Source organism: Eleutherodactylus coqui, chromosome 1, assembly GCF_035609145.1.
Source record: "Eleutherodactylus coqui strain aEleCoq1 chromosome 1, aEleCoq1.hap1, whole genome shotgun sequence".
Lineage (NCBI taxonomy): Eukaryota > Metazoa > Chordata > Amphibia > Anura > Eleutherodactylidae > Eleutherodactylus > Eleutherodactylus coqui.
Window position 1 is genome coordinate 142,642,628 of NC_089837.1, and position 24,701 is coordinate 142,667,328.

At 46.6% G+C, this 24,701-nt stretch overlaps 1 protein-coding gene across 1 annotated transcript in view; it reads left to right on the plus strand.

The window, feature by feature from the left end:
* Window positions 1–24,701, plus strand: part of NAALADL2 (N-acetylated alpha-linked acidic dipeptidase like 2) — an 855,965-nt gene that overhangs the window by 625,930 nt on the left and 205,334 nt on the right. Inside the window, 1 exon segment of the mRNA XM_066601349.1 lies at window positions 6,787–6,992. Within this exon segment, the coding sequence (XP_066457446.1) occupies window positions 6,787–6,992 (206 nt within the window).

Below are 24,701 nucleotides of genomic sequence, written 5' to 3' on the forward strand. Positions count from 1 at the left end.
TCTGCTGCAAGATTTAAATAAATTAATTTGGAAAACAATATACTAGAAATAAGATCAATAAGGCTAAATAATCACTACATGCTTAAAACAATATCAGAATTCAAAACTTAAAAAGTTAATACAGGTCAGCGGCCTGGACAGAACGCAGCATTTAAACGTACCCTCATACAGGATCAAGAAAAGCTAAAGCTAAAATAGAATGTATAGCAAATTAATTCATAGCTACAAAATGGTCACAACGCTGCTATGGTGGAATTATATGTCTAAACATTTACATAGGTTTTATTCCATTATTCCACGTAAGCTGCATTGTGACCATGAACAACTACCATATATTTATTTTTCATAAGAATAAATACATGAATGTACTTCTTTATTGCAGCAGTTTTATTATATCCATTTTGTTTATTTTTCTTGCTAGTTTGTTTTTGTAGTGATTAATTAATTTGTTTTCTGCCTTTCTTAATCCTCTATGAGGTTAAGTTTAAATGCCGTGTTCTGTCCATGCTGTTGCACTGTATTAATTTTCTAGTTTTTTTGTTCTTATATTGTTTTTAACAAGTGGTGATTTTATTCGATTTTACTTATTTTTATTAGCGATATTCCTAATATGTTGTTTTTTAAGCTATAATTTTGAACACATTGCCATTAAAGTCTATATCCAGTTTACATTCTCCCTCAAGTCTTCTTCTCACGGCAGTACAGATCAGTTTCTCCCCCCTGCAAGTACCTTTTGATCTGAAAACAGACATGCTTGGTCAGTATCCCAATCGAGAAGACAGCAGCTGTGACATCAAGTGTTTCAGGTTGTTGTGTTCCTTGTGCAGTGCCACAAAGTGAGCATTCTGCAAGGGGGTAACCTGGTGTTTCGGAGGTGATTTACACATTCGAGTGCAATTCTTTAATCTTTCAGAACTGTTTAGCACATAAGGAACATATGCAATATTAGTCTTAATGTGAATTTAACCCCTTAGTGACAAAGCCTGTTTGAGCCTTAGTGACGGAGCCAAATTTTGGAATTCTGACGTGTCAATTAACATATCATAACTCCGTAAAGGTTTTTCACATCTGAATGATTCTGACATTGTTTTTTCGCCACATATTGTACTAGGTGGTAAAAATAGACTGATAGAATTTGTGTATATTTATTAAAGTGCCAATATTGGGAAAATGTTGAAAAAATTGGCATTTTTTTCACATTTTCAATTGTAATATCTCAAATATGTGCAAATGTACTGTACAATGTTTTTGCTAAGATATATATTTCCATCTGTTTACTTTATTCTGAATGAAGATTTGAAAAACTTTTTTTTTTTTTTTTTACCATTTATGAGACGTACAAATTTAACATTACTTTTCAGCATTTTGAGGAACACTTTGTTTTCCTACACCAAGCCAAGATTGCAAAGGCTCATAGGTGTCAGAATGATAGATACTCCCACAAATGACCCTATTTTAAAAACTACACCCCTTAATGTATTCACTGAGGGGTGTCATGAGTATTTTGACCTCACAGGTTTTTTTTTCAGGAATCAATTTAGAGGAGAAAAAATAACATTTCATATTTTTGCAAATATGTCATTTTAAAGACATATTTTTTTTCCTATATTGCATATATAAATGAAGATTGACACCCCAAAATGGATATCACTTTTTGTCCTGTCTTCAGAAACATACTCTTGGGGTTTTCTGCCTCCCTCTGGATCAACAAGGAGGCTGAAACAGGCTTAACTAGATGGACATTGTCTTCATACTATGTTACTATGTTACCTATTGTAGCCTTAATCTTATGTCTGGATGCACAACAGGGCCCAAAATGAAAGGAGTAGTCCATGTCTTTCAGAATAGAAATTTTGCTTAAAGGTGATTTAGGCCCCATAGCACATTGGTAGAGCTCTTGAGCTGCCAAAATCATAGAAAACCCCCACAAATGACCCCATTTTAAAAACTAGACTCCTTAACGAATTTACCTAGGGCTGTACTGCATATTTTGATCCCACAATTTTTGAATGAATTCAAGTCCTGTTTTCAGAAATATACCCATTGTGGCCCTAATCTAATGTCTGGATGCACAACAGGGCCCAAAATGAAAGGCGTTATTGGTGGCTTTCAGAACAGAAATTTAGCTTGAAGGCGTTTTAGGCCACATAGCATACTTGTAGAGCTCTTGAGCAGCCAAAACCATAGAGGACCCCCACAGATGACCCCATTTTGAAAACTAGACCCCTTAACAAATTCATCTAGGGGTGTACTGTATATTTTGATAGCACAGTTTTTGAAAGAATTCAAGCAAAGCAAAAGGAAAAAATTGTGATTTTCGTTTTTTTGGCAATTCTGTCATTTTTTTGTACAGCATACATATGAAGGAAGACGTGCACCCCAAAATGTATACCCCTGTTTGTCCTGTTTTCAGTAATATACCCATTGTGGCCCAAATCTCATGTCTGGATGCACACGGGGGCCCAAAATGAAAGGAGCAGTCGGTGGCTTTCAGAACAGACATTTTGCTTAAAGGCCTTTTATGCCCCATAGCACACTTGCAGAGCTCTTGAGTGGCCAAAACCATAGAAAACCCCCACAAGTGACCCTATTTTGAAAACTAGGCCCCTTAATGAATTAATCTATGGGTGTACTGTCCATTTTGACCTTACAGTCTTTAAATGAATGTTAGAAAAGCAGAAGGAAACAAAATGTGATTTTCGTTTTTTCGGCAATTTTGTCATTTAAAAAATAGTTTAAACAATATTTTTTTGTACAGCACACATATGAATGAAGACTTGCACCCCAAAATGGATACCCCTGTTTCTTCAGTGTTCAGACACATACCCATTGTGGCCCTAATCTTATGTCTGGATGCACAATGGGGCCCAAAATAAAAGGAGTAGTCGGTGGCTTTCAGAACAGACATTTTGCATGAAGGTGATTTCGGCCCCATTGCCCACTTGTAGAGCCCTTGAGCTGCCAAAACGAATGATAACCTCCACAAATGACCCCATTTTGAAAACCAGACCCCTTAAAAAGCTTTCTAGGGGTGTACTATGTATTTTGACCACACAGTATTTGAATGAATCTAAGCAAAGCAGAAGGAAAAAATTTGTATTTTCTTTTTTTTGGCAACTGTGTCAAAATAAAAACAGGATTTTCTGTACAGTGTACATATGAATAAAGATAGTCACCCCAAAATGGATACCCCAGTTTGTCCCGTGTTCAGAAATATTCCCATTGTGGCCCTAATCTACTTACAGGACACATGGCTAGGCCTATAATGGAGGGAACACCCGCTGGATTGTTGGATTTGTATGGAATAAAAATTCACTCCCTAAACCCCCCAATCCCCCCCCCCCGCGCACACCCTTTTTGGCATTTCTCAAATCTTAGATAAAAGTAATAATGTAAACTGTGTGGTATTTCCGAAGACAGGGGTAATTAGGGGGGCCTGGTTGGGATGGGTACATGGGGCAATAAAACCGGGTATCCCCCCTTCTCTCATGCTTTTTGGGGGGTATTTCTTGACCTCAGCAGCCGGGATGGGGTGTAAAAAGTGGCGCTCTGTTAGGCTTCCTAATCTTGCAGAGCTGCGGCGGTCTCACGCAGAAGGCACTCAACAAGCTGCTCCTGGAACTGCAGGAAAGAGTGCGTTCCCAGGGCTTCTTGTAAATTATGTAATACAGGTAGCGGTCTGAATAATACTGGGCTCACATGGTTGGAGGCCCGCAGCGGATCACAGCTGTAAGCCCCGCTATGGCGCTGCGTATGGCCGCGTAATGTACTGCGCATCACTGCGTACTCACACAGGCGGTCATGCGCAGTACATCTTTTTTTGTTTGTATTTCCGACACTGTCGCTTAGCGATGATACGGGTACCCACAGCCCATAGACAGTGTAGATCGCTACCTTTTTATCACTTGACCGGGGACCGCTCAACGAGGCCACTGCTCCAGGCTCTCAGCCACCGTTAGTTAGCAGAAGCAAGGAGAATAAAATTTCCTGGGCTCCCCGACTCCCGCGCTTGTGTCTGGTATTTTGCCGGTGGTCGTATGTGCAAAATCCGAGAAGGTTCATGGAGGAGGATCACGTCGGGGTTCAAATACGGAGGCCTCCGGTAAAAAGTTTTGTCTCCTCTCACCGATCACATTAGTGAGGGGAGATGAAACTTCAACTTTTTTTAACTTTTACGTGATTGCCATTATCCATTGGATAACAGTGAAAACACGTGACCAGGAACTGCTCACTGCGACCCCCACGTGAAATCTCCAGGCTCTCGGCTAAGTTTTGTAGCCCGGAGCAGAGAGATTTTAAATTACCCTGGCAATCCATGGCTTTTGCGCAGCCGTCTGCCATTTTGGCGACGGGCGTGTGCGCAGAAGTTGGGGTAACGTCTGTGGATAAATCCGGGGGCCTTAGGTACATAATTTCATCCTCCCTTACGGATATTATATGTTAGGGGAGATAAAAACGTAAGCTTTTTAAACTTATTTTTAACTTTTCAAACATTTTCTTACTTGAAATGATCACTGTTATCCATTGGATAACAGTAATCATTTCCCCAGTTACATCTCACTGCTCCTGGCAACACTTGGTAGCCAGGAGCAGGGAGATTTTGAATTCCCTGGGGCGCGAGCCTCTCTGGCAACGTGCCCGATGAATGATATCAGGCGTGCATGCGCAGAAGGGGACTTCAGGAAGACGGGGACATCATGGAGGACTCGCAGTGAGTATTTTCACCTCCCCCATGGATACGATCTATGAGGGGTGGTGCAGCCAAAACTTTTTTTTTTAACTTTTTAAAACTTTTTCGTGATTGCTGCTATCCATTGGTCCCCAGTGACATCTCCTGGTTCCTGGCTACCTTCAAGAGCTGGGAGCCATTAGATTTTAAATTTGCCGGGGCTCCCAGCCTTCTGCGCATGTGTGTGACTTCATCAATCTGGCGCGCATGCACAGAAGAGCGGCGACGGGTCCCAGAAGACAAGTTCACCGTGGAACACCACGGACAAGGTGGATGAGTATGCTCAGCTACCCGATCCATCAGGGCAGCTGTATCTTTAACTTTTTTTTTAACTTTCTCCTCACTTTATTGCGATTGGCGCTTTCCAATGGATAGCGCCGATCGCATTGCCGGGGGGGGGGGGGGAGGGGGGGCTCCCCGCAGCCTGGGATAACAGCTCCATGCTGTTAGCTACCTGCGGGCACCGACAGCATGGAGCTGTCACGTCCTCAGCCAAGAGGGCTTTAATCCAAAGAGGATGCATGTTTTTATGTCCTCTAGGATTAAAGCCCACTTAGTTAGGACGTAAAAAGGCAATGGGGCCGTCACTAAGGGGTTTTAGTGCTATTAACTGATAGGTGTAGATCCTGTTACAGGTCAGGATTTAATATTATAATTATTACATTTGTGAAATAGGATGTGCAGTTTCAATATTTTTTTCAGAAATAAAACTGTGAGGCTGGCTTCACACCACCGATTTTTCATTGCGCAATCCATGGCGGTCGTTCGTACAGAGGATCCGCAGCAAATAGCATGCTTTAAAAGGTATGTAAACTGTCTTCTTCCTTCACACTCGTGGAAACGAATTCCGTTTTCCGCGAGTGGAGCAAAAATCGAGCATACTGTTTTGCTGCGGACTCTGTGCGGATGGCTTCCATTGGAGTTAATGAAAGCTGTTCAAACCCCAACTCATACGCAATTGTCATTGCCTAGTGACGGCACAGGAAAAACAAACATTTAGGTGAAAAATCTGTACTGCGTATAAGCAGGTACACCGGGTCACCAGCCGTGGTCAGAGCCAGAATATGCTGGGAGGACCCGCATGCGGAATCTGGCTCTGCTGTGTGTAGCTGGCCTTAACCTGAGACTCCAACTATCTAACTATAACATAACAGTAGGAAAGCACTAGGCCTTGTTGCATCTCCCCACAAAAATAAACCTTTACATGGCTATGTTGATATAAAAATAAAAAAGTTATGCCTCTTGAAAGGTGGGGTTGAAAATGCAAAACTGCTTCTAGGTTACACCTAACTTGAACATACAAATCAAATAACTATGATTCTTTTTATTTTTTTATTTTTCCTCCTTGGTCCCTCACTGCACATTGTACATATAGACACCTCTCTCAGTGATGCTGTATGTTTATAATTAGAGATGAGCGAACGTACTCGTTTCAAGTAATTACTCGATTGAGCATCGCTATTTTCGAGTACCTGGCTACTCGGGTGAAAAAATTCGGGGGGCGCCGGGGGTGAGCGGGGGGTTGCAGAGGGGAGTGGGGGGAGAGAGAGAGAGAGAGAGCTCCCCCGTGTTCCCCACTGCTACCCCCCGCTCCACCACGCCGCCCCCCCCCCCGCCCCCCGGCGCCACCGAATCTTTTCACCCGAGTAGCCAGGTACTCGAAAATCGCGATGCTCGATTGCGAAATCGCCCTTAACGAGTATGTTTGCTCATCTCTATTTATAATATGTTTAAAATATATGTTATCCCACTCAATCTACTCAATTCACTCAGACAATCAGAGATGTGATATTCATGCTTTTTTACTCTCAGTGGATGTCATGTCTTTATATTTTCTATTGTCTTTGTTGACATATTAAATAACATTGAATTTTGCTCTGGAGAGTTGTTTATTGTGAAACTGTTAAAACTAATAAAAACAGATTAAAAAAAAAAGAAATACTGAAAAACAGTTTGTCCTTAAAGGTTTAAAGATAAAATTGTAACTTTAACAAGAAAAAATGCAGCACTGGTAGTTTAATATTAATTTCACCTGTATATAAATGTATTTTATTCAGACAGATACATCATACTTGGTAGCTCTCATGCTGATGAATATGGAAGAAAAACAAAGGAGTGGATCAGTAGTGCAGCAACTATGGCTTCCATTATGAGCTCTATAATGTTAAAGGTGAAGACTGGATGGAGACCGCACAGAACAATTGTATTCTGCTCCTGGGAAGGCAATTCATTTGGGAACTTTGGTTCTTACAAATGGGGAAAGGTAAATAGGAGAATAACAATAAAGTGTAATTACTGTGATGTGGAAAAAGTTATGCTGGAAATAAGACTAATATTAAATTGCTATATGTTGTATAAGTAAAAAAAGCAAGTTACAAAGCAATGAAGAGTTTTGTTAAATTTTAATTTAAGATAATTTATAAGAACTGGACTCTGAAGTTGCAACTTTCTTTTTCCATGACTTCATTTCGGAACTTCATTTTCTATCATGCCTACAGTCTAGCTACCTGTTTGTGGCATAAGGACCAATGTCTGCCAATCATTGTGTTTCATAACTAAAACAAATTGGGGGCGTGGCTTGACTGCAGACCAAGACGGACGTCTCTCACTGAGCTCCACAAAGAGCCCAGCCTAAATATCTACAAAAGCAAAGTCCAGCAGCAATATTACCTGTAAGAAAGGCTTACCTACCTAGATCCTGATCATGTCAAAGCACCTAAATATCTACAAAAGCAAAGTGCAGCAGCAATATTACCTGTAAGAAAGGCTTACCTACCTAGATCCAGATCATGTCAAACCACCTATACAGAAGGTGTCAGACTTTTTTGTAGCACAAAGAGCCGGACGGAGTAAGCTGTAGACAGCAGGGGACTGCCCTCCCCCACCAGCTCTACATCAAGTGTAGAAGCAGAGTGGGATCCTCCTAGTCCGCCGTACAGAAAAGCCAACTCTGCTGCAAAATGCAGCCCAGCAAAGGAGAGAACAGGAGTCTTATCTCGGGAGGTGGTGAGGGGGGGGGGGGGAAAGGGAGCAACAGACCAGCCCAGCAGCAGCTAGCAAGATGGCAACTGATCATCAGAGTACTTCCCCATCTTTCTCAACTCCTCTGAAGTTACCAGCTAACACTGCAGAAAATAGCAGCCAGATGCAGAAAGAGCTGTTAGTAAATCCACATCGGGAAGGGGGGCAAGTGACATCATGGGAAATCCACATGCCAGCCCTGCACTGTCACCCGAGATGGCTACTGAGCTCTCACCATGTGTCCCACCCCCCTTATCCACCTCAATAAGCCCTGAGAAGTAGAGACCTAGACTCTCGCCTCCTTCCTTCCCACAAAGAAATGTCTTCCCTGAGGAAGATCCTATAGCGAGCCTTCCTGCATCTAGTCATCCAGTTTAAGAGGAATTCATCAAGAATATGGTTCTGTTGCTGAGAGGCACAATCCAGAGTGACTTCAACCAATATTCTGCAGGATTCAATTCCTGCCTACAAGGGATAGGGAAGCACACAGGACACATAGAGGATAAAATAAAGGAACTCACCACCTCTCATAACAGCCTCATAGATGCCCATTATGTGCTGGAGAAAGACGTAACTCGCATGACGAACAAGATAGCAGATCTTGAAGATAGAAGTAGAAGGAACAACATAAAGTTTAGGTGTATCCCCAAAAATATTACACCAACCAACATAACTGACTTTCTAATGAAACTCATAACGACTTTATTACCTAGCAGCTCTGAAAAACATTGCATAATTGATAGAGCACATAGGTTGCCCAATACTAGAACAAATTATTTATGCACTTTGTATATATAATTCCTATTTAATATAGCTTGTATTGGGATCTGTTGCGGCTTGTCGGTTGTGACAGCATCGTGGCATGGTGGCCGCAATGAAGGGTCTGACCTGTCGCCCTGTTGCTATGCAGGACAAGGGTTAATGCACATTGTGCAGAGGTTGCTTGTTGCTGTCTCTTTGTATGCTGCACGGTTGCATGCTGACTATTAGTCATACCTGGGAGGGGGTTTGGGGTGTGGTTCTCCAGTTGCTCTTCCTATCAGCAGGTGTGGAGAGCTTCATATCCATACCCCTCCATTTCCTCCTTGCTGCTTATTCAGTTCTTTAGAGTAGAGGCTAGAATTGGTGAGAACTAGGGATGAGCGAGCGTACTCGGAAAAGCACTACTCGCTCGAGTAATTTGCTTTATCCAAGTATCGCTGTGCTCGTTCCTGAAGATTCGGGTGCCGGCACGGAGCGGGGAGCTGCAGGGGAGAGCGGGGAGGAACGGAGGGGAGATCTTTCTCTCTCTCCCGCCCGCTCTCCCCTGCTCCCCGCTGCGACTCACCTGTCAGCCGCAGCGGCACCCGAATCTTCAGAGACGAGCACAGTGATACTCGGATAAAGCAAATTACTCGAGCAAGTAGTGCTTTTCCGAGTACGCTCGCTCATCTCTAGTGAGAACCTATAGCCTGGGTGAAAAGCTTCCATACTCAGATAAGTGCTGCTGTATACTTTCTGTTGCTTTTTGGTTACCTTTATTGTTTGGTATTGCAGTGTCCAGTCCATCTCTCCAGGGGTTCCTATAGGGATAGTCAGGGCCCAGAAGAAGACAGCAGGGCTGTCCTTATCAGGACAATAACTCAACTAGCAGGCAAGGGCTCCTCACCTCCCTGTTTAGTAAGGGACAGGCTTTTTTCCATCTTCCTGCAGTGGTGCTCACTGTCTTGCATTGTGTGGTGTATAATTCTTGCGTTCAGTGTGAATGTCACCCCGTGCCCATGCTGAGTGTGGTGTTGTGCCGCACGGACGTGACAGTTTCATTTTTTAACTTCGTCACATACTGTTTAAAGAGATACAATACCTTGAGTCTCTAGTAATTTTCAGGGATTATACAGTATATTGATATTATTTTAGGCAACATATACTGTAGCCATGAACTCAGCAGCTTTTAAATCCAAGGGGGATAGTTGTGAGACTGGATTTAGTGATTTGTTGCCAGGGAGAGCATAATTCACACAGAATTATACATACACTACAGATAGGGTCTTGCATTTTATGCTTGGTTGACTAACATAGATAGTGTCAAAAGAGAAAAAAAAATTGATGAAATGTAGTAAGTTTTCTTTGTATAAGAAACTAGAGGCAGTAAAGGACTAGAGCAAATATGGGTAAGCTTATAGTAAAATTATTTTACAGTTATCGCTTGTAAGGCTTTAAAAGTATAATCAAGTTGTTATTTTTAAATAGAGATACATGGTAAGGTGTGCTTTACAAATGACAGGGAATATTTACATTCTGTTTAAAAACATCCTTATTAGTGCTATGCTTGCACAGATGACAAACGGCCATAAAACCTTGGTGCTCTTTCATTAGGCAGTATGGTCTCTAATTCATTCATTGCCAAAGGAGCCTCTAACTTTACTCTTTGATCAGCAGACAAAATGTGTAGTTGAACTTGAGCTAAATATTCATAAAGTTCTTCGCGATCCGTACTTAGAGATGTATCAAATTTTCTAAAATAAGGGAAAAATATGTCCAAAATTTCATCTTCCCATATAACCAGATAATTATTAGGCCTTCTCAATCCTGCCACATAAAACGATAATCCCTGTGCCTTAATTATAGAGGCCAAAAAGTAACCCCCTGCTTCCCCCTCCTCAAGCATCTTCTGCTTCACAAATATGGTCAACTTTTTGCAATACTTCTCACATGATCCACAAGGTGCGACTGGGCCTTTTCCCAATTAATTTCTGCCTTATTAGTGGGTGATTGTATATACTGTGGCAACTTAGGAGATATTGAGCTCTTGGGAACTCCATCTGTCCTCCACCTAGATTGGTTGTCGCTAGAGATGAGCGAGCACCAAAATGCTCGGGTGCTCGTTACTCGGAACGAACTTTTCGCGATGCTCGAGGGTTCGTTTCGAATAACGAACCCCATTGAAGTCAATGGGCGACCCGAGCATTTTTGTATTTCGCCGATGCTCGCTAAGGTTTTCATGTGTGAAAATCTGGGCAATTCAAGAAAGTGATGGGAACAACACAGCAACGGATAGGGCAGGCGAGGGGCTACGTGTTGGGCTGCATCTCAAGTTCCCAGGTCCCACTATTAAGCCACAATAGCGGCAAGAGTGGGGCCCCCCCCTCCCAAAAACTTTTACTTCTGAAAAGCCCTCATTAGCATGGCATACCTTTGCTAAGCACCACACTAGCTACAACAAAGCACAATCACTGCCTGCATGACACTCCACTGCCACTTCTCCTGGGTTACATGCTGACCAACCGCCCCCCCTCCCCCCCACAGCGCACACCAAAGTGTCCCTGCGCAGCCTTCAGCTGCCCTCATGCCACACCACCCTCATGTCTATTTAGAAGTGCGTCTGCCATGAGGAGGAACCGCAGGCACACACTGCAGAGGGGTTGGCACGGCTAGGCAGCGACCCTCTTTAAAAGGGGCGGGGCGATAGCCCACAATGCTGTACAGAAGCAATGAGAAATCCAATCCTGTGCCACCGCCATCAGGAGCTGCACACGTGGGCATAGCAATGGGGAACCTATGTGCCACACACTATTCATTCTGTCAAGGTGTCTGCATGCCCCAGTCAGACTGGTAATATGTACCTTAACAGTAACCGCGTTGGTGGTAATGTGGTGGTGACTGCGGACCTAGTAGCGCGGTTTTATTTTGTTGGTTTTCGGAATGTGGCCAGGATTAAGTGGGCCGTGGCGGGGGGATGGTGGGGGGTCTCTCTTGTAGTGTCGGTAAAGGTGAAATTCTTGGACTGCCACCAGACTAACCAATGCAAAGGCATTTGCCAAGAATGTTTTCCCTGTTGGAGGAGGAGGGGGATGTTTTTGAGGCACTACGTGTCCTCTCCACGTGTCCGTGGTTATATGCACCTTAACAGTAACCGCGTTGGTGGTAATGTGGTGGTGACTGCGGACCTAGTAGCGCGGTTTTATTTTGTTGGTTTTCGGAATGTGGCCAGGATTAAGTGGGCCGTGGCGGGGGGATGGTGGGGGGGCTCTCTTGTAGTGTCGGTAAAGGTGAAATTCTTGGACTGCCACCAGACGAACCAATGCAAAGGCATTTGCCAAGAATGTTTTCCCTGTTGGAGGAGGAGGGGGATGTTTTTGAGGCACTACGTGTCCTCTCCACGTGTCCGTGGTTATATGCACCTTAACAGTAACCGCGTTGGTGGGAAATGGCCTCGCCGCCATCATGTCTTTGGGAAGCCTCTGTTTCCACACCCCAGAGACATACCATTAGCAGCGGTATAGGCAGAGCCCATAATTCGTAACATTTCAGCCGTAGCATTAGGACAGGCCCCAGTAACATATCACTAGCAGCATTATAGCGGGAGCGCAGTCTTCGTTCCATGTCAGCAATAGTAGCACTCAAGACAGGCCCCAGTAACAATTCCGAAGCAGCAGTATAGCGGGAGCGCAGTCTTCGCTCCATGTCAGCAATAGTAGCACTCAAGACAAGCCCCAGTAACAATTCCGAAGCAGCAGTATAGCGGGAGCGCAGTCTTCGTTCCATGTCAGCAATAGTAGCACTCAAGACAAGCCCCAGTAACAATTCCGAAGCAGCAGTATAGCGGGAGCGCAGTCTTCGTTCCATGTCAGCAATAGTAGCACTCAAGACAGGCCCCAGTAACAATTCCGAAGCAGCAGTATAGCGGGAGCGCAGTCTTCGTTCCATGTCAGCAATAGTAGCACTCAAGACAGGCCCCAGTAACAATTCCGAAGCAGCAGTATAGCGGGAGCGCAGTCTTAGTTCCATTTCAGTAGTTGCAGTATAGCCAAGGCCCAAGTTACATTTATGTAGCTAAAGTGTAGGCCAACCCCACACACACTTCTGTACCATGAGTGCAGGCGAAGAACATACAAATTGCTATGATTACACTGTAGGTGAGGGCCCCAAAAAATTGGTGTACCAACAGTACTTGTACCTCAGTAAAAATTGGCCATGCCCAACCAAGATGGCAGGTGAAACCCATTAATCGCTTTGGTTAATGTGGCTTAAGTGGTAACTAGGCCTGGAGGCAGCCCAGTTTAACGAAAAATTGGTTCAAGTTAAAGTTTCAACACTTTTAAGAGCATTGAAACATATAAAAATTGTTTAGAAAAATTAGATGAGTGAGCCTTGTGGCCCTAAGAAAAATTGCCCGTTCAGCGTGATTACGTGAGGTTTCAGGAGGAGGAGCAGGAGGAGGAGGAGGAATATTAGACACAGATTGATGAAGCAGAAATGTCCCCATTTTGGATGGTGAGAGAGAACGTAGCTTCCATCCGCGGGTGCAGCCTACGTATTGCTTACGTATCGCTGCTGTCCGCTGGTGGAGAAGAGAAGTCTGGGGAAATTCAGGCTTTGTTCATCTTGATGAGTGTTAGCCTGTCGGCACTGTCGGTTGACAGGCGGGTACGCTTATATGTGATGATTCCCCCAGCCGCACTAAACACCCTTTCCGACAAGACGCTAGCCGCAGGACAAGCAAGCACCTCCAGGGCATACAGCTCTAGTTCAGGCCACGTGTCCAGCTTCGACACCCAGTAGTTGTAGGGGGCAGAGGCGTCACCGAGGATGGTCGTGCGATCCGCTACGTACTCCCTCACCATCCTTTTACAGTGCTCCCGCCGACTCAGCCTTGACTGGGGAGCGGTGACACAGTCTTGCTGGGGAGCCATAAAGCTGGCCAGGCCCTTAAAGACTGTTGCACTGCCTGGGCTGTACATGCTGCTCGATCTACGCACCTCCCCTGCTACCTGGCCCTCGGAACTGCGCCTTCTGCCACTACCGCTGTCGGATGGGAATTTTACCATCAGCTTGTCCGCCAGGGTCCTGTGGTATAGCAACACTCTCGAACCCCTTTCCTCTTCGGGAATGAGACTGGGAAGGTTCTCCTTATAGCGTGGGTCGAGCAGTGTGTACACCCAGTAATCCGTAGTGGCCAGAATGCGTTGAATGCGATGGTCACGAGAAAGGCATCCTAACATGAAGTCAGCCATGTGTGCCAGGGTACCTGTACGCAACACATGGCTGTCCGCACTAGGAAGATCACTTTCAGGATCCTCCTCCTCCTCCTCCTCCTCCTCCTCAGGCCATACACGCTGAAATGATGACAGGCAAGCAGCATGGGTACGGTCAGCAGTGGGCCAAGCTGTCTCTTCCCCCTCCTCCTCATCCTCCTCATGCTCCTCCTCCTCCTCCTGAACGCGCTGAGATATAGACAGGAGGGTGCTCTGACTATTCAGCGACATACTGTCTTCCCCCGGCTCTGTTTCCGAGCGCAAAGCGGCTGCCTTTATGGTTTGCAGGGAAGTTCTCAAGATGCATAGCAGAGGAATGGTGACGCTAATGATTGCAGCATCGCCGCTCACCACCTGGGTAGACTGCTCAAAGTTTCGAAGGACCTGGCAGATGTCTGCCAACCAGGCCCACTCTTCTGAAAAGAATTGAGGAGGCTGACTCCCACTGCGCCGCCCATGTTGGAGTTGGTATTCCACTATAGCTCTACGCTGCTCATAGAGCCTAGCCAACATGTGGAGCGTAGAGTTCCACCATGTGGGCACGTCGCACAGCAGTCGGTGCACTGGCAGATTAAAGCGATGTTGCAGGGTGGCAGCGTCCGTGTGGGACTTGCGGAAATGTGCGCAGAGGCGGCGCACCTTTACGAGCAGGTCTGACAAGCGTGGGTAGCTTTTCAGAAAGCGCTGAACCACCAAATTAAAGACGTGGGCCAGGCATGGCACGTGCGTGAGGCTGCCGAGCTGCAGAGCCGCCACCAGGTTACGGCCGTTGTCACACACGACCATGCCCGGTTGGAGGCTCAGCGGCGCAAGCCAACGGTCGGTCTGCTCTGTCAGACCCTGCAGCAGTTCGTGGGCTGTGTGCCTCCTATCTCCTAAGCTGAGTAGTTTCAGCACGGCCTGCTGACGCTTTCCCACCGCTGTGCTGCCACGCCGCGCGACACCGACTGCTGGCGACGTCCTGCTGCTGCTGACACATCTAGATTGCGAGACAGAGGTTGAGGAGGAGGAGGAGGAGGAGGAGGAGGAGGGTGCTTTAGTGGAAGAAGCATACACCGCCGAACATACCACCACCGAGCTGGGGCCCGCAAATCTGGGGGTGGGTAGGACGTGAGCGGTCCCAGGCTCTGACTCTGTCCCAGCCTCCACTAAATTCACCCAATGTGCCGTCAGGGAGATGTAGTGGCCCTGCCCGCCTGTGCTTGTCCACGTGTCCGTAGTTAAGTGGACCTTGCCACTAACCGCATTGGTGAGGGCGCGTACAATGTTGCGGGAGACGTGGTCGTGCAGGGCTGGGACGGCACATCGGGAAAAGTAGTGGCGACTGGGAACTGAGTAGCGCGGGGCCGCCGCCGCCATCATACTTTTGAAGGACTCCGTTTCCACAACCCTATACGGCAGCATCTCAAGGCTGATAAATTTGGCTATGTGGACGGTTAACGATTGAGCGTGCGGGTGCGTGGCGGCGTACTTGCGCTTCCGCTCAAAGACTTGCGCTAGCGACGGCTGGACGGTGCGGTGCGAGACATTGCTGGATTGGGCCGAGGACAGCGGAGGTGAGGGTGTGGGTGCAGGCCATGAGACGGTCGTGCCTGTGTCCTGAGAGGGGGGTTGTATCTCAGTGGCAGGTTGGGGCACAGGGGGAGAGGCAGCGGTGCAAACCGGAGGCGGTGAACGGCCTTCGTCCCACCTTGTGGGGTGCTTGGCCATCATATGTCTGCGCATGCTGGTGGTGGTGAGGCTGTTGGTGGTGGCTCCCCGGCTGATCTTGGCGCGACAAAGGTTGCACACCACTGTTCGTCGGTCGTCAGGCGTCTCTGTGAAAAACTGCCAGACCTTAGAGCACCTCGGCCTCTGCAGGGTGGCATGGCGCGAGGGGGCGCTTTGGGAAACAGTTGGTGGATTATTCGGTCTGGCCCTGCCTCTACCCCTGGCCACCGCACTGCCTCTTGCAACCTGCCCTGCTGCTGCCCGTGCCTCCCCCTCTGAAGACCTGTCCTGTGTAGGCGTTGCACACCAGGTGGGGTCAGTCACCTCATCGTCCTGCTGCTCTTCCTCCGAATCCTCTGTGCGCTGCTCCCTCGGACTTACTGCCCTTACTACTACCTCACTGCAAGACAACTGTGTCTCATCGTCATCGTCCTCCTCACCCAATGAAAGGTCTTGAGACAGTTGCCGGAAGTCCCCAGCCTCATCCCCCGGACCCCGGGAACTTTCCAATGGTTGGGCATCAGTGACGATAAACTCCTCTGGTGGTAGAGGAACCACTGCTGCCCAATCTGAGCAGGGGCCCGAGAAAAGTTCCTGGGAGTGTTCCCGCTCCTGAGCATGTGTCATTGTAGTGGAGTGAGGAGGCTGGGAGGAAGGAGGAGCAGCAGACAGAGGATTCGGATTTGCAGCACTGGACGGCGCAGAACTGTGGGTGGATGATAGCTTGCTCGAAGCACTTTCTGCCATCCAGGACAGGACCTGCTCACACTGCTCATTTTCTAATAAAGGTCTCCCGCGTGGACCCATTAATTGGGCGATGAATGTGGGGACGCCAGAAACGTGCCTCTCTCCTAATCGCGCAGCAGTCGGCTGCGACACACCTGGATCAGGAGCTCGGCCTGTGCCCACACCCTCACTTGGCCCTCCGCGTCCTCGGCCGCGTCCACGTCCTCTAGGCCTACCCCTACCCCTCAGCATGCTGTATTACCAGTGATTTGATTTCCCAGGCAGGAAATAAATTGGCGCAAGCCTGCAGGCCAAATATAATTTTTTCGCTTTTTTGCAAAGGGAAGGCCCCACTGCGGATATTCAATGAACAATACGTTTAATTAATAACTGTGGTGTGGCCCTGAATAAGTGTCACACAACTTTAGTGTAGCAGAGTTATTAACTCTGGCAGAGCAGGTATTTGCCAGTCAGGAAAGACAATGGCGCAAGCCTGCAGTAAACCGTAGCTGGTTGCGTTTGATTTTTGTACGTTCTCCACGCAGCACACACGTACACGGAGACCTTAGGACTGACACAGGCAGGCCAAATATAATTTTTTCCCTGCTTTTTTGCAAAGGGAGGGCCCCACTGCGGATATTCAATGAACAATACGTTTAATTAATAACTGTGGTGTGGCCCTGAAAAAGTGTCACACAACTTTAGTGTAGCAGAGGTATTAACTCTGGCAGAGCAGGTATTTGCCAGTCAGGAAAGACAATGGCGCAAGCCTGCAGTAAACCGTAGCTGGTTGCGTTTGATTTTTGTACGTTCTCCACGCAGCACACACGTACACGGAGACCTTAGGACTGACACAGGCAGGCCAAATATAATTTTTTCGCAAATTTGCAAAGGGAGGGCCCCACTGCGGATATTCAATGAACAATAACTGTGTTGTGGCCCTGCCTACACAATTCTGTCCCTGTAGTATCAATAGAGGGTGCAATGCTCTGCACAGACAATTTTTTGAAAAAAAAAAAAATGCAACACTGCTAACAGCAGCCAGCACAGTACTGCACACGGTTAAATTTGGCCCTAGAAAGGACCGTTGAGGTTCTTGAAGGCTACACTCACTCCTAACACTCTCCCTGCCTAAGCACCACTTCTGTCCCTAATACCGGGTGCAATGCTCTGCACTGCCGATTTTGAGAAAGAAAAAAAATTTTTTTCCACTGCTAACAGCAGCCTGCACACACGTAGATGTGGCCCTAAGAAGGACCGTTGGGGTTCTTGAAGCCTACACTCACTACAAACACTCTCCCTACAGCAACTCCAATAGACCAGCACTTTCCCTCACTAACTCACACGGCATCTGAGCCGAGCCGCGGGAGGGGCCGACTTTTATACTCGGGTGACATCTGATCGCCCCAGCCACTCACAGCAGGGGGGTGGTATAGGGCTTGAACGTCACAGGGGGAAGTTGTAATGCCTTCCCTGTCTTTCAATTGGCCAGAAAAGCGCGCTAATGTCTCAGAGAGGAAACTGAAAGTAACCAGAACACTGCGTGGTACTCGTTACGAGTAACGAGCATCCCGAACACCCTAATATTCGCACGAATATCAAGCTCGGACGAGTACGTTCGCTCATCTCTAGTTGTCGCACATCAGCAACCCATGTCTAGGCCAGAATTTGTGGTAAAACTCAGGAAACTAAGCAATCCCTCACTATCTTGTACTGTCTTAATGACCTACTTGACATTTTCTTCAGTGTATATATCACGCTTTAAACGTTTTTTGAAATGGTCCACAAGCAGTTAGAAATTTTCAGCTTGCAAAATGGCATCTCTCATCTGCATCAGAGGGGCAGCCAGTTTCTTCCCACCATTTGTAAAGTGACTCCTGGTGTCATCTCTAGATCGTTAGTGTCTTCCAGCTCTCTTTTGTAATTCTCCAGCTACTCCTGTAGCTCATAAAGTAGCTGGTGCCTGAGGATAGTTTCTTCTCTACTATTTTTTAAAGAGGCAATTTCTTCCTTCAGGACTTCAGTTTTCACAAATTGTTTACATACAGCACCTAGGATACCTTCCAAGCACAATTTGGCATACTTTGTTGCTTGTAACCCATTTTTAAGATCTTCCAACAGGGTGTCAGGAAACCAGGTAAAGCAGGAGTCAGGGGTCCCTGCAACGTAGCCCACAACCCCTGTCCCTGCCTACTTGCCTCCACTCCTGGCTAACCCCAGGCGGGCAACTGGGCGACGGTCCCTACACTGGCTAAGGGAATGCTGGGGAAATCCACAATCCCTGGAAACAGAAAACAAATGGACAGACAAACAGACAACCACAGCGAAGCACAAAGGGAAAACCGCAAACCAGTCTAGGAGCAAGCCAATGTCAAGCACTAAAAGTCAGTCCGGAGAAACACAGTACAGAAGGAGGAGACGACGTCAGGTCAGGGGAAAAGCCGAGGTCAATACACTAGAAAACAGGAATCCAAGGTAACGCTGGTGAGTGCAAGGAAGCCTAAACAAACACTGGCAGTGTCAGGAAGCCACTTCAGGGTTTAAAAGCTGTCAGAGCTCCCGCCCCAGCGGCTGATTGGGGCGGAGCACCTGACAGCAGCAGGATAATCAGAAATGCTGGGAGAACCTCCCTCAGCACTAGCAGACCAGGCTAGGTCAGTAGGGATGCAGCAGGCTGCCATGGAAACAGGGACACGGCGCCGAGCAGCAGCCGCCATGCTCCTAGCACCTCTGCACCGTGTAGGAGTCGGGTGGCCAGGAGTGATGACCAACGTAGGAGTCCCCCTGCGACGCGCACTCGCAGGGGCGACAGCATCCGCCGTGCGGGCACGGTGACCCCGATAGCCACCCATCCTGACAGTACCCCCCCTCTTACGGGGGGACATCGGACCCCCATGACCCGGTGCTGGCTTGAGGGGGTAGGTCCTATGAAAGTGAGGAAGTAGCCGCGGAGCATGAACATCCTTGGCCGGAACCCATGACCGCTCCTCGGGTCCAAACCCCTTCCAGTGCACTAAATACTGGTAAGCACCCCGTACCCGCCTGGAGTCCAGAATTCGTTCTATCTCGAACTCCATCTCTCCTTGGACAAGGGTGGGAGGAGGAGGTTTGCGGGTGGGCAATACCGGGGGAACGAACCTCTTCAAGAGCGACTTGTGGAAGACGTTATGCACCTTCTAGGAGTCAGGTAAGGTTAGTTCATAGGCCACCGGGTTAATAACCTTGAAAATAGGGAATGGCCCGACAAAACGAGGAGCTAACTTGAGCGATGGTACCTTTAACTTTAAATTTCTTGTGGACAGATAGACTAGGTCACCAATTGCAAAGGGGTCAGACAGAGTGCGTTTACCAGCACCTTGTTTCTGCAACTTCTCCTGTGATTCCAGTAAGTTCTTGCGAACCTGGACCCAGACTGCGTCCAGCTCCCCCGTAAAGGAATCAGCCGACGGGTTATCCGTTGGCAAGGAGACAGATATGGTGAAGCGGGGATGGAACCCGTAGTTGCATAAAAAGGGGGAAAACTGAGATGATGAGCTGGTATGGTTATTTATAGCGAATTCCGCCAAAGGCAGAAACTTCACCCATTGTTCCTGGTTGTCCGAGACAAACAGACGAAGGTACTGAATGAGTTCCTGATTCATACGCTCCGTCTGTCCGTTGGACTCAGGGTGAAAGGCGGAAGAGAACGACAGGTTAACATCGATGCGCTTACAGAACGCCTGCCAGAACCGTGCCACGAACTGTACCCCTCGATCAGAAACACTATCTTCTGGAACATCGTGTAAACGGACTATCTCCTTAATAAACAGGTCAGCTAGGTCCCTAGCTGAGGGTAATTTACTTAATGGGACAAAATGGGCCATCTTAGAAAATCTATCAACCACTACCCAGATGACGGTATTTCTCTGTGACGGGGGTAAATCCGTAATGAAATCCATGGATATGTGCGACCAAGGTTTACATGGAGCTGGTAGGGGAAGAATAGGACCTTCACGGCGTCTCCTAACATTCTTCCCCCGAGCACAAACAGCGCAGGCCTTGACAAAACCCCGGACATCTCGGGACATCTGGGGCCACCAGTATAACCGGGAGCATAAATCCAATGTCCCCCTAATGCCAGGATGACCGGTCAGAACTGAAGAGTGTATCTCTTCGAGAACCCGTAGTCTCAGGGAGAGGGGAACAAACAGTTTGCCCTCCGGAAGGGCCTCCGGGGCACCTTGCTGGGCGGCATGTAGCAGAGATGAGAGACCGGGGGTTAAGGCCGCTAGAACCACTCCAGGAGAGAGGATCCCCTCTGGCTGAGAATCCACGGGTTCAGACACATCGAAGCTATGCGACAACGCGTCGGCTCTAATGTTCTTCGACCCAGGCCAGAAGGTGACAACAAAATTGAAATGGGAAAAAAATAAGGCCCAGCGCGCCTGCCGGGCATTTAGTCATTTAGCTGACTCAAGATACACGAAGTTTTTGTGGTCAGTGAGGACAGTAATCTGGTGTCTGGCTCCCTCAAGGAAATGCCGCCATTCCTTAAAAGCCCACTTGATGGCCAACAATTCCCTATTACCTATATCATAGTTACGTTCAGTGGACAAGAATTTTCTTGAGAAGAACGCGCAGGGTCGGAGGTTAGAGAGGGTTGCTGGACCCTGAGACAGGACGGCGCCCACTCCAAATTCAGAAGCATCTACCTCCACAATGAAGGGGCTGTTCAAGTCGGGTTGAACAAGGACAGGCGTGGAGGAGAAGGCTTCTTTAAGATTCAAAAAGGGTGTCCAGCTGCCAACCTCAGCCCCTTTCTTGGTTAAATCTGTTAATGGTTTGGCGATGACTGAGAAACCCTTAATAAATTTGCGGTAGAAGTTGGCAAATCCCAGAAAACGCTGCAAAGCCTTCATGGATGGACTAGTTTGGCTGGATGGATGTAGGAACCAGAAAACGTTTTGCGGCCAGTGTTTCTAACAGGAAACCAGGGAAAGCAGGAGTCAGGGGTCCCTGCAACGTAGCCCACAACCCCTGTCCCTGCCTACTTGCCTCCACTCCTGGCTAACCCCAGGCGGGCAACTGGGCGACGGTCCCTACACTGGCTAAGGGAATGCTGGGGAAATCCACAATCCCTGGAAACAGAAAACAAATGGACAGACAAACAGACAACCACAGCGAAGCACAAAGGGAAAACCGCAAACCAGTCCAGGAGCAAGCCAAGGTCAAGCACTAAAAGTCAGTCCGGAGAAACACAGTACAGAAGGAGGAGACGACGTCAGGTCAGGGGAAAAGCCGAGGTCAATACACTAGAAAACAGGAATCCAAGGTAACGCTGGTGAGTGCAAGGAAACCTAAACAAACACTGGCAGTGTCAGGAAGCCACTGCAGGGTTTAAAAGCTGTCAGAGCTCCTGCCCCAGCAGCTGATTGGGGCGGAGCACCTGACAGCAGCAGGATAATCAGAAATGCTGGGAGAACCTCCCTCAGCACTAGCAGACTAGGCTAGGTCAGTAGGGATGCAGCAGGCTGCCATGGAAACAGGGACACGGCGCCGGGCAGCAGCCGCCATGCTCCTAGCACCTCTGCGCCGTGTAGGAGTCGGGCGGCCAGGAGTGATGACCAGCGTAGGAGTCCCCCTGCGACGCGCACTCGTAGCAGGGGCGACAGCATCCGCCGTGCGGGCACGGCGACCCCGATAGCCACCCATCCTGACACAGGGTCTTCATATCATCTACTTTCTTTTGGACTTTTCTAGCTACAGAGCTTTGTTTTTAGCATCCTTCTTAGTTCAAACTAGCCTTCTTAGTTCAAGTAAGCTTGCATCTGTTCAAGGTTCCTCTTGAACAATGAACAACTGTTTATTGTCTTTTCTATTTTGAACCTCTTGGTCTTCACTGACTACATCTTCTATCTTAAGAGAAGCATTCTTCTTTCTCCTTTTCTTCCTATTTTTATTATTATGTGTACTTCCAGAAGATATTTAGTTGCTACTAGCAACCACCTTACTTTCACAGGAAACTATACTAGCAACACTTCTCTCTAGTTTGCCATCACTCTTAGGACTACACACAATCCTTTTGTTATTTTTAAGCTCTACCACTAGCAGCATAGTTGAGCTAATTCTCACATGGGCTGTGGCTGGGCTTTCTGTACCAGTCTCTTCACACTTTGCATTCACCTATGCAGACTGTGGAATACTTTCACGGATTATCAGCAGTTCATACACACAACAAGATATTCCATTAAACCTATGGTTCAAAAATATTTTATTAGCTGCATCAAATATAACAATACATTCACAGGAGAAATCAGAATATAATTAAGACAAGGCTACGTTGCCTCACTCTTGTATGTTTCGGGATTAATTAATAACCTGTGAAGATTTTCTAATAAAACATAACAAAACATAACATAGTCCTCCTTGCAGTTGTCGCAGAATATCCCATTATCTGGGGGCTAGAAGGAAAAGTGAAGGTATCTAAACCCTGTAAAGAAATAGAAGGAGATTATGAAAGGGTGGGACAGACCCCGGAAAGAAGGAGTGTGTGTGTGTGTGGGGGGGGGGGGGGGGGGGGGGGGGCTAAGGGTACAGGAGAAGTCTGTCCAGTCTGAGTAAACCTCTGAGGCAATTTTACCATCAGATCATAGCGTACTTTCAGTGCTTTCAGTGCTAGAGGGTGTGTCAAGTCTGTTCAGGGGGCGACAATACCATTAATCAACCGTGCCCTCAGCTGTGACGAAGCCTGAGACTGTAGCCTACCCACCCAGGTATCGTAAAGTTTACAAAATCGCATCTCGTCTTTGACATAAAGTTCCTCCATGTGTTTTGGGTTGTTCATGGCTTCCAGCCAGATCAGTCTATTAAACCTATAACATAAGGATTCTGTGTCAGTTTTATTAGACAAAATACTTTTTCCTTAAACACTAATACCCATTGCAAAGCTAACATATCACGCATTTCACTTAACTTTGCACTAACATTATCACATTTTCTTTGAGTGTAATTTTCAGGACACATTTTTGGAACAGACACCTCCTGTAAAATGTTTGCAATGTTGCATCTATCTGATTTTTTAAGTCCATACTGCACAGAACCAACAGTCATTAGAATAGCCTCATCACTCCATGGACTCTTCTCCTCATGTGGCAGCTTTTCTGCACAAACTGACAAACTCCTTCGTTCACAATTCAGACCAGTAAACAGCAAAACTCCACCTGCAATTCAATGATGGACTTGTCCTTATCTCTTGAAGACTTGGCAACCAAGTGCACACTGGTCTGCATATTTGCACCTCCAGAAACAGTCTCTGTGCTTACTGGCAACAACCACCTGCTGTTAACATTGGTCACCTGTGGCAACCGTGACAGACCATTGTAACCCACCTACATTTAAGGACCCCATCATTCGCCAGTGTTGAGTGTTAGAAGCAGAGCAAGCTTCACAGTACACAGAATGCCTGTTTTACAGCCTATAGCTGACCATTCTGTGTACTTGCTTGCCACAATAAGCTTGCTCTGCTTCTAAAACTCATTGTTGAAAAATCCTAATAGTATTCTGACATTTAGACTTATGTAAACCAATCTTTGTATATAATGACCCCATTTAACATCTTCATAGCATCCCACACTATGGACATTGGAGAAGAACTAATATTATACTGCAAGAATTCCAATAAAGCCTCTTCTTTTCTTGCATTGCAATCAAGCAAATTCAAGCAAAACTGATTTATCTTCCAAATTTTATCCATACTAAAACTCATCCAAACCAAATCCCCTACTATTTATTGTCAGCAACAAACAAAGTAGAGAATAATCAGACACAAATTGCAGTAGATTTTCCACTCTACTAACATAAGAATGCATAGATGGAGTACCTGTTCAGAGATCTATTCTAGAAAGAGTATTATGCAAGCTAGAATAGGAAGAGTATTGTGTAAATCTTAGACAAGACACCATTTGAATCAATATATGTAACTGCCAATCAACATTAAAAAAAACAGTATCCCATAGCAAAAACTAAAATCAAATCAAAGAGCAAAATCAAGTGACTATATATCAATGTAGATGAATTTGAACATATGGGCACCCACTGCTCCCAATCATACTGTTGCAGGTTAAGTCAGGTTGGTTAGTAGTGTAAACATTATCTTAATAGATGTCCTTCACATAGCTGGATACAATAGATGAGTGATAGATTGATAGATTGAGTGATCAAGTTGTACATACACTATTTATGGAGGCATCATGACTGGTGGCTTCCCACTTGTGATAAGTGCAGTTGAAAGCTATGACTTCATAGACACTATATGTTTCAAAGACAAAACGCCCTATTTCACTCCCATCATTAATTATAAATAGACCCAGAACCTGAAATGTTAAAGTACTTTACTCATAATACAACACTAGACTAAAAACTGTATGTAAATCATTTTATTTTATTATGTTAAGTATTTTTAAAATTGCATAATAACTGGAGGACAAGGAAAAAAATATAGATTAATATCCACATGTATTCTG